Source organism: Hoplias malabaricus, chromosome Y (assembly GCF_029633855.1).
Source record: "Hoplias malabaricus isolate fHopMal1 chromosome Y, fHopMal1.hap1, whole genome shotgun sequence".
In the NCBI taxonomy this organism is placed as follows: domain Eukaryota; kingdom Metazoa; phylum Chordata; class Actinopteri; order Characiformes; family Erythrinidae; genus Hoplias; species Hoplias malabaricus.
The window spans coordinates 7,643,353-7,653,144 of NC_089820.1; the positions used below are offsets into that span (position 1 = coordinate 7,643,353).

Sequence of the window (9,792 nt, forward strand, 5' to 3'; positions counted from 1 at the left end):
ATCTCAAACCTGTAGTTTCCAGACCCTTGAACGAGGAACTGCCCGACGACGTACCATCCACGGCCATGGAAAACGAAGATTCATCTATTTATGCTGTGCGTGAGATACTGGACTCGCGTAGACGTGGAGGGGTTCTACAATATCTCATTGACTGGGAGGGTTATGGCCCCGAAGAACATTCATGGGTACCCGCTAAGGATGTTTATGACTCGGGTCTTGTGTTAGCGTTTCACTCACGCTATCCCAAGAAGCCGGCTCCGCGTCCAAGGGGTCGCCCCAGAAGATCATCTTCCAATCCTACTCTACCCCGTCCTACGTCTAGGTCTAGAAGTCAGCAGCGTTCTCGGACCCCAGCACAAGCTAATGTCCCTAGGTCGGATACTACTGGTTGAATTGGTCGTCGTGGTCGTCCTCGCTCCAGGCCGCCTCCTATGCCTTCGGAGGGGGCAGGGGGGGGTAATGTCACGCAGTCCTCTCTGAACTCCAGATCCCAGAATTCATCGGACAATCACATGACACCACACCGTTCTCAATCACCAGAGTTCTGATTAGGAACACCTGCTTCTCTCTCTATTTAAGCTTCACTCACTCACCAGTCATTGCCGAGTATTGCGTGATTTACTTCCGAATACAAAGCGCTCTCTACTTACATGTCTGTCTTGAAATCAAGTTACCAACTTTATGCTCGTCTTCCGGTTTTCGTCCTTGTTCTGCCCTGTTGGATTTGTTTGCTCCCCGGTTCATGAACTCTGTTTGGCTTTTCGACTACCCTTTTGGATTATCTCGGATGTTCTTTTTGTTTCCGGTATTCGACCCTTCTGCTTGGATTTTTGATTACTCTGTTGGATTGTCTCTGAGGTACTGTTTGTTTCTGATATTTGACCCGTGCTAGTTATTGTTAACCCCTTGTGGATTGTTGCCAATAAACTCTTTATACTGCTCACCGCTAGTGTCTGCCTTCTGTCCAGTCGTGACAGGTGCATAGCCAGTTTAATCTACGTTTTAGCTGGTGTGGTCTTTTAGCAGCATAGGCACATTTTAGCCATGATATCAGGTTGGGAATATTGGTACAAGGAAGTATGGAAAATAATCTCTCTGGAAAAAGTAATTCACACTCTTCATGACAATCCACTCTTTGTCTTAAACTTTACTCTGTAAATTATGCTGGAACTTACTGCAGGGGACTTGTCAATATGTCAATAATAGGTTGGTGGAATGCTAGGAGTGTGTTTTTTTCTTTTCAAATCGTTGATTCCTGCTGTTAACTCCTGTTTTTTTATGTTTGGATAATACAGGTGAAAAATGAATATGTACGCATATTGAACTGGAAATATTTATATTCTGAACTAAAATCATTTAGGCTTAAGTTGCATCATACATTTACACACTTTAATCAAATAGAGTGCTGCTGGAAAGGAAATAAACATATATAGTATGTACTAAAGATTTTAGTTTTCTCAACTGCTTATACATATTTTAGAAAATCTCAGCTATCAAATTCCCAAGCACATTCAGAGAATACAATGTATTAAAAAATCTAATCATTGTGTACTGAGAGCAGAATAAAACACATTAAAAAACTTGAAAACACATACATATACACAAATATCCACATAACTGAATAAAAATCACAGTCAATGTTCTCTCTAGTTAAACCATGGGAGGGAAAAAAATCTACACTGTCTGATCCAGTTTTGATAATTACTAAATGTTAAAAAAAATGAGTTAGGTTTTATTTATGGTTTTAATTATATTACTCAAACCACAGCTGAAGAAATGGTCAACTCATATAGCCAAACTTTCATTGAGGATTTGTTGGCTATTTGAATGAAGCCTCTAACCTCCTCATCTCTGTCCTCTTTCTATGTTTTGCACTAGTATAGCAGTTTCTGAATAGCAAATTTGCTGTTTTATTTTTCCCAAGATAAGGATTTGTCATTAATCTTTGTATTTAGAGCTGGAAAACCATGTAAAATTATTATAAAGGTACCAAAGAGAAATACTAAAACCAGAAGAAGAAGAAAAAGAGAAAAGCCTTTTCTCTAATCTGAACTCTGCTGCCTTACAGAGGAGTACACAATGTTTGGATCCACCAAGTCTACACAATATTTTGTTCTCTTGTTTATCTTGTTGGAAAACTGTAGAGCAGCATAGTTCACCACATCACTCTCCTGCCCCTGCAGCAAAAGATACAGAAACTACATGTTACACACTGCAAATTCATGTAACACACATTTCACACTGAAACACACAGACAACATGCATTAAACAAACTATATATAACATTACAATGGGGGAAAAAATACACAAAACCCACACTACACACACTACAAAAAAAAAAAAAAAACACAATACACACTTTAAAATACATAAAACTAATATACACAACCGACATATTAAACACACTAAAAACACAAAACATCTTATATACACTGTAAAATGCACAATCCCAATGCCACAATCTGGCTCTTCTCACATCTCCAAGTGACCAGGAAAGTTGGCATTTATGCATTAAGCATAAACCCATTTACATATGGAAGGAACATTGTAAATTTATGAGCAACAGAGTTGTGCTAGATGTGGTGGATGAATGCCAACTGTGTCAGAAGTTATTTTGAATCTAGCGCATTATTACTTAATTGTTAGGGTTTGGGGTGGCACGGTGGCGCAGCAGGTAGTGTCGCAGTCACACAGCTCCAGGGGCCTGGAGGTTGTGGGTTCGATTCCAGCTCCGGGTGACTGTCTGTGAGGAGTTGGTGTGTTCTCCCCTTGTCCGCGTGGGTTTCCTCCGGGTGCTCCGGTTTCCTCCCACAGTCCAAAAACACACGTTGCAGGTGGATTGGCGACTCGAAAGTGTCCGAGTGTGTGAGTGAATGTCTGTGTTGCCCTGTGAAGGACTGGTGTCCCCTCCAGGGTGGATTCCCGCCTTGCGCCCGATGATTCCAGGTAGGCTCTGGACCCCCCGCGACCCTAAATTGGATAAGCGGTTACAGATAATGGATGGATGTTAGGGTTTGTTGAAATAAGATGAAAATTGTCATTTTTAATACTACACAACAGTTACCATAAAATGACAAAAGAGCACAAGAATGTTTGAATTTTTAATTACACATTACACAAACTTATTTGGTTAAAATGTATTTGTACACCTAATATTTTTCACAAAGAAAGAATGTTCAGCTATTAACCAAAAATAGTTTTTTATTCATCATATATTTGTTTAATTGATACAAAGTTAAAAAAAAAATCAGATGGCCTTTCCCCAGTACTGTTGTAAGATAAAAAATCAAGTTATGCGATTTTGCCAGATTTTTTATTTATTGTTATAGTTTTATTGAATTCTGGTGACACAAATGTATGTGTTGTTTTAAAACAGTATTAACTGAACCTAAAATGGTTGATTAAATAAAAAAGAAAAAAAATTCTGGCAACTTGATTGAATAGTTTAATAGTACTCCCTGACCAGCCAGGCAACTTAAGTCTGTCATAATCCCCACCTGCAGGTGCTGCACAGGCACCGCTACACCTACATGGCACATTTTGAGCTGTGAGAGCACATTTGACACAGAAAACCTCCCGCTGTGTGCTGCATGTGTGAAATGACCGCACCACATCTCCTGACCTGATGCTGCAGACTTTCTCTGGAGTTTATACACTGTAAAAAATTGCTGTAAATTAACAGGTAATTTTCGACAGTATTATCCTGTTATACACAAAAAACTGCTCTTTACTATAAAAAAAATAGTGGCTGTAAATTAACAGTCAATTTTTGATAGTATTATCCTGTTATGCACAAAAAACAGCTCTTTACTGTAAAATAAATTGTGGCTGTATTTTAACAGTCAGTTTTTTGACTGCATTCTCCAGGTTTTTTTTTCGTTTGTTTGTTTGTTTTTTTAATACAGAATTTTTTTGTAAAACAAATATTTCAGAAGCAGTGTGGAGCTGGTGTGTTTGTAACATAGTGTTCCCCGTATTCAAGATTTTGATTTTCATCCATCCCCATTACTTATATAAGTACAAGGGTTTACATTTATTTCTTAAGTTATATAAAGTTCATCACTAACATTTCAAACCGTCTAGATTTTTTTTTAGGAGACTACTTTTTGTGGGTGCTTTCAAACAATGCAACATTGAACAAGATAAGTTTCTTTTATATTATCTTTATTATTAATAATAATAATAATAATAATAATAATAATAATAATAATAATAATAATCATAGTAGTAGTAGTCGTAAATATAATATTAAATAATATAAATATATAATAATATATTTATATAATATAATAATATATATATAATATAAAAATATAAATATTGTTATTGCAGTATTTTATTTTCAAGCTCAACCTGGTTTACACATGTGGCTGAAGAAAAACTTAATTCTGTGGTCAAATCTGCAGTTTATCATAATCTCTCTCTCTCTCTCTCTCTCTCTCTTTGTCTCTTTCTTCCGCGCTCACAAACACGTAGGCATCCCAGGCATAAGCTCGTGTTGATCATTTCCGCGTCTTTTAATGTGGAACGGTATGTTTGAGGGCAAAAACTACGGTTTTTACGTGGCTGATGTTTTTGTTGACTGTTTGAATTACCTCAGAGATTCATTTGTAACTCGAGCTATTTAGTTTTAAGTGATTTCGCGCTCCATTAATTTTTTTTCAGTTAGTGTTATACGTAATTTCCAACTTAAGAAAGTAGGTTCCACCTTAAGTAATTTGAAAAAAAAAAAACAAAGAAATAAGTGAATATTGCCCACCTACGTAGCAGGGATAGAGCAATATCCTCATCTCGATTCATTATTTTAACGTTTGGAGGTCTCTTCGCTGTCTAAACATCTCAGATGCCATTCAGGTGTTTTATTTTTTTATTTTATTTTTTTATTATTTATTTTTGAGCATTTACAAAATTTGCACCAAAAAAAACCTACTGCTAGCTTCTGTGATAGATCTGTGGCCATCAATCAACATGACATGATTTAAAGGATAGTACATGCACCCTACATCAAGTCTCACAATTCTTACCATCAGGTGTGTTAGTGTTTAAACTAAATTTATTAAAATCTTAAATTTGCTGGGCTGCCAAAAACTATTTGCACGCTTACCTTTTTTTTTTGCATCGTGAATTTGTTCTTCAGACAGAGTTGAGCTGCAAGCACTTATTTTAATGAGCTACACAGTGATGCGTCCTTTTTGCACAACATCTCAACCCTAACTTTTTTCAGATGCTTTGTGGAAATAAACCCAGAGAGGGGCACAAAAGCTGGACGGGGCAAAGTCACCCATAAGAAAATCCATTTTCCTCTCTCAGCTCTCAGCACTCAACACCCTCTCCATCATTTCTAAAACGCTCATACAGAGAATAACCCCCCCCCCAAGCTTTTTTAAATGTATTTATTTATGTTTTTGTAATTTGCTGCAGATTCTTTAAGCTGTTGAATGTTTTGTAACTGATTATAAAAAACATGAAATAAACAAAACAAAAAGATTTTTGTTTATGCTGATATGACATTCAAAGTAAAGATTGAGTTGCTAAATGTTATTATACCTAAATTTTCTTGTGTGAAAAATATTGTCACAAATGTGTGACAAGTGAAATAAAAAATTTACAATAAACCAACAATTATTTTCCAAGATGTTCCGTTTTTGTTATTTTGCTCAAGTCACATGATGGAAAGTGCCATTTTGATAAAATTAACAAGCAGTGAAAATGATATTGTTTACAGGAAAACAATCTTGTTTACATTACAGGAAAATTCTTTAGCTATACCTGGCAAAAAAGTAATGATCTACATTTTAACAATAGTATTATACTGTTAATTTAAGGGTTTCATACTGTAAAAGTACTAAATTACGGTTATATCATGTATTTAGTTCATTTGTATTTATTTATTTAGTACATATTCACCACAGTGTCATACCTTTAATTTAACAGTAAGTTCCTGGCAAACCTGCTGCCAATTCTTTACTGTTTTTTTTTTTTACAGTGAAATGTTTTACAGTGCATGTGAATGGGGCTATAGACAGTATTTCTATGACACACACAGGTGTACTGCTTTGTGCAAAGTGTAAGTATGCAAAATTTAACAATTTAGCTTTGTTAACAATGAAATGCTATGTTGAAAATGCAGTGCCATCCTATGTTCTGACTCAAAAAAATGAATAAAGCGTCAGGCCAACAAACAAATTATGGCAATGGTATTCATAAGTAATAACTAATAACTAATGCGTATTGTTGCCTGATTTTTTTATTTTATTTATTTATTTATTTATTTATTTTTGGGCCTGATGTTTCATTTAGTGATTGTGATCATTTTTGCCTGTATATATGCTAAATATGGCATAATAATGTTAATAATATTAGTAATAATAATAATAATAATATAAAAATTGAAACAACATTTGTAATTATTTTGACAAATTCTCAGAATTAAACAAACATTTTTAAGAGAAGAAATAAATCATTACCACATTCTTCTGTTTCTGTTTAGAATTGGAATCTGAGGAAAAAGAAAGTACAACATAGTAAGCTGTACATTTAATACCATCTTACAGTTGCATTTTGTATCTATACCTTTTTTTTTGTCATAATCTCTTATGTGTAATTAGAAATGTTTACAAATTATAATAAAAAAAAATCATGAATTATCAATTACATTGTTTGGTCTTTCTAAAGTTACATTTTGTGAGATAAACGTAGAGAAACACATTGATTTTTGAGTACTATTTACCTTTTACCAGTTGTTTCCTGTACTTCAATACAATAAAAATTTGCATCAAAATAACACAGAGTAGAAACACGATCATAGCCGCAAACACCAGAGTGAGCATGTAGAACACTTCCAAACTGCCATCTTTAACGAAAGAGCAAAACAATATATTTTCATTTAATCAGAGCTATCTATCCACATACTATTACTACTACTAGTACTACTACTACCAATAATAATAATGATGATGATATAATAATAATAATAATAATTATTATTATTATTATTATTATGTACTCCAAAATACACAACATCAATAATTTTAACATTCACAATGCACCAACAGGCAAACAAATAAAAGTTTAAGGCACTTAAGATTATTATTATTTAAAATTATACATTTTCTCAGTAAGCTTCTTGCTTATATGAATTTATATATAATTACAATAAATACAGAAATACAGTAAAATTATTCCTTTTTTCTAAAAAGTGCAAACGTTTTAGGCACCTGTGAATTTAAAAAGCTTTTTATCTGCACAGCAATAGTTTATTTGCTCAAAACAAACAAAGAAAAGAACACAGAGATTTGAATAAAAACAAATAATATTATTACATCGAGTAGGGATACCGTGTAAGTGAATGTGCTGGCTTAATCCTTTTCGAATCTCCCCTTGTGGCAGTCCACAATTTTCTGATGTTATCATCAAATATCCAGGTTTACCAGTTAATAAATACTTCATTATGTTAAATCAAGTGTGCTGTAGTTTTAACAAATACATAAGATCAAGTAAAATATGTGGAAACCAACTTTGTTCTTCACACTAGCTCACAACACATCTAATATAATGTCTGATCAATAAATATTCTATTGGTTGTTCTCCAAATAGAAAAAAAAATATGTGAAACTGTAGGCTAATAGTTTTAAATAAATTATGGGAATTGCAAACCTTTAGATTTGTATTGGTTTTTGGAAGATTGATTTTCCTCTTCACCTGTGATTAAACATCAGTGATTAATTTATTCATTTTTTACATTCCATATATTGCTGTTTCATGAAATAATTTTTTTCTGATAAAGTAAATAAATGACATTACCTTGCACTAGTAAATATGTCGCCGGGCTAAAGAGCATGTGCTTGTCTTTCAGAGAGCTGCAGTAGTAGAGTCCTGAATCTGAGACATTAACTGCAGTTACTGTGAGAGAGGAATTAAAGGGGTTCACTCTCATCACCATTTGCTCACTCTCAGGAATAAAATAACAGGGGTTAATGGAGGATGAGGATGATGAGTAATATTTGCATGCAACATAAACTGGTACAGAGTTGTCTGTGTGTCTGTACCAGTATATGTAAGCAGATTTAGTCTGACCTTCTTGAGTTAAACTGTGCTGACACCAGAGAGTGACATTATGACCAGGTTCTACTTCCACAGTGAAATCAGCCTCAGAACACACACTCACTGACAGTAAAGCTGCAACACAACAGAAACGACAAATGAGTCCCTGAAGAAAATCTTATTTCTCCATGCTGTCAGTTTTTAATCAATACATTTTTCCCAAATCATTTAAAGTCTTTATATTTACAGTAAATTTGAACAGTAAACTTGTTTTTCTTTCTTCAAAGATTTGTTTTGAGATACAAGGTTTTGTTCTGACAGTGACAATAAAATATACAATTTGATTAAATATATGATGAAATATTTTAAAGAGCTAATGTGTGTATTTATATGTACTGATAGAAGCTAGTATTCTGTGTTTCCAGAATTAACAATTTCCAAGCCTTTAGCAATATTTTCAGAGGACAAGCAAATTTTAGACCACCAGATTTAAATAAAAAAACAACTAATTTAAACACTGATTTTTCTGTGAGCGCTCTACACTGTCAGGAAAAAAAACGGTGCTATAAAGGTACATTATTGTTGATTAAAAGTACAGGGACTGGGTAAATGTACACTGCATTCTCTTCTCCATAAGGACAATAGCATATTTTGTAACTTTTCATAATACAACTGTTTGCAACAGAAAACAAAGAAAATCCAGTTTAAATGAAATATATGAATGCAACATAAAAGTCTACCATTAATATAAAGTATGGTATGTTCCTTAACGAATGTGTGTGTGTGTGTGTGTTGCCCTGTGAAGGACTGGTACCCCCTCCAGGGTGTATTCCCTTGGTACATTGTGCCCAATGATTCCAGGTAGGCTCTGGACCCACCGTGGCCCTGAATTGGATAAGCGGTTACAGATAATGACTGAATGAATGAATGAATGTTCCTTAACTAAATGTACTGAAGATGTACCTTAAGGTTCCAATTCAGTTACAGTTTTTCTGAGAGTCTACTGAACATTGCAAAAACAAGCAGCTTATTGCTGCGTTTTACTCAGTAGATTAAAGGACACAATAAGCTTAAAAACACTTACCAGTGCCACAGAGAAGTAGAGCCATTAAAGCAAAAATGGGAGCTACAACAGTGCACAAAGCGCATCAGTACCAAAGAGGAACTCGTCCTGTTAAACTTGATTTATTTATATGGAGTAGGTGGAGCTTACATAGGGTGGGCCATTTATATGGATGCACCTTAATAAAAGGGGAATGGTTGGTGATATTAACTTCCTGTTTGAGGCACATGGCTATATGGGAGGGGGAAACTTTTCAAGATGGGTGGTGACCATGGCGGCCATTTTGAAGTTGGCTATTTTGGATCCAACTTTTGTTTTTTCAATGGGAAGAGGGTCATGTGACACATCAAACTTATTGGGAATTTCACAGGAAAAATAATGGTGTGCTTGGTTGTAACGTAACTTTATTTTTTCATGAGTTATTTACAAATTTCTCTTTGTTTACAGCACTTGACATGTTGCAGAGTTTAACATGTGAGGAGCAGATAGAAATTGTGTTGATGTCTGATGAATGCAGTAACCGGGTCATTGCAACAGATTTCAATGCAAGACACCCTATGAGACCACCCATCTCCCATGCTACAGTTAGCAAACTGCTTGCCAAGTTTCGTGAAACTGGTTCAGTGTTGGATTTTCCAACATCAGTGGCTGTCCTAGCTTCATTCAGCAAGAGTCCACAGTGTAGC

The 9,792-nt window shown here is 34.8% G+C and overlaps 1 protein-coding gene across 2 annotated transcripts; it reads right to left on the minus strand.

Moving 5' to 3' along the window:
• Positions 1-1,413: 1,413 nt before the first annotated feature.
• LOC136679777 (uncharacterized) lies at positions 1,414-9,187 on the minus strand. Of its 2 annotated transcripts, XM_066658449.1 has the most exons (7): positions 9,128-9,187; positions 8,077-8,178; positions 7,804-7,902; positions 7,657-7,701; positions 6,731-6,853; positions 6,468-6,499; positions 1,414-2,177 (listed from the first exon to the last, which is right to left on the minus strand). In XM_066658449.1, exons 1-7 carry the CDS (start codon positions 9,150-9,152, stop codon positions 2,043-2,045), a joined length of 561 nt encoding a protein of 186 aa, XP_066514546.1. In that variant the 5' UTR covers positions 9,153-9,187; the 3' UTR covers positions 1,414-2,042. The 2 variants fall into 2 exon arrangements, with proteins under 2 accessions (XP_066514546.1, XP_066514545.1); XM_066658448.1 differs by having other exon boundaries at positions 7,804-8,178.
• Positions 9,188-9,792: the final 605 nt, after the last annotated feature.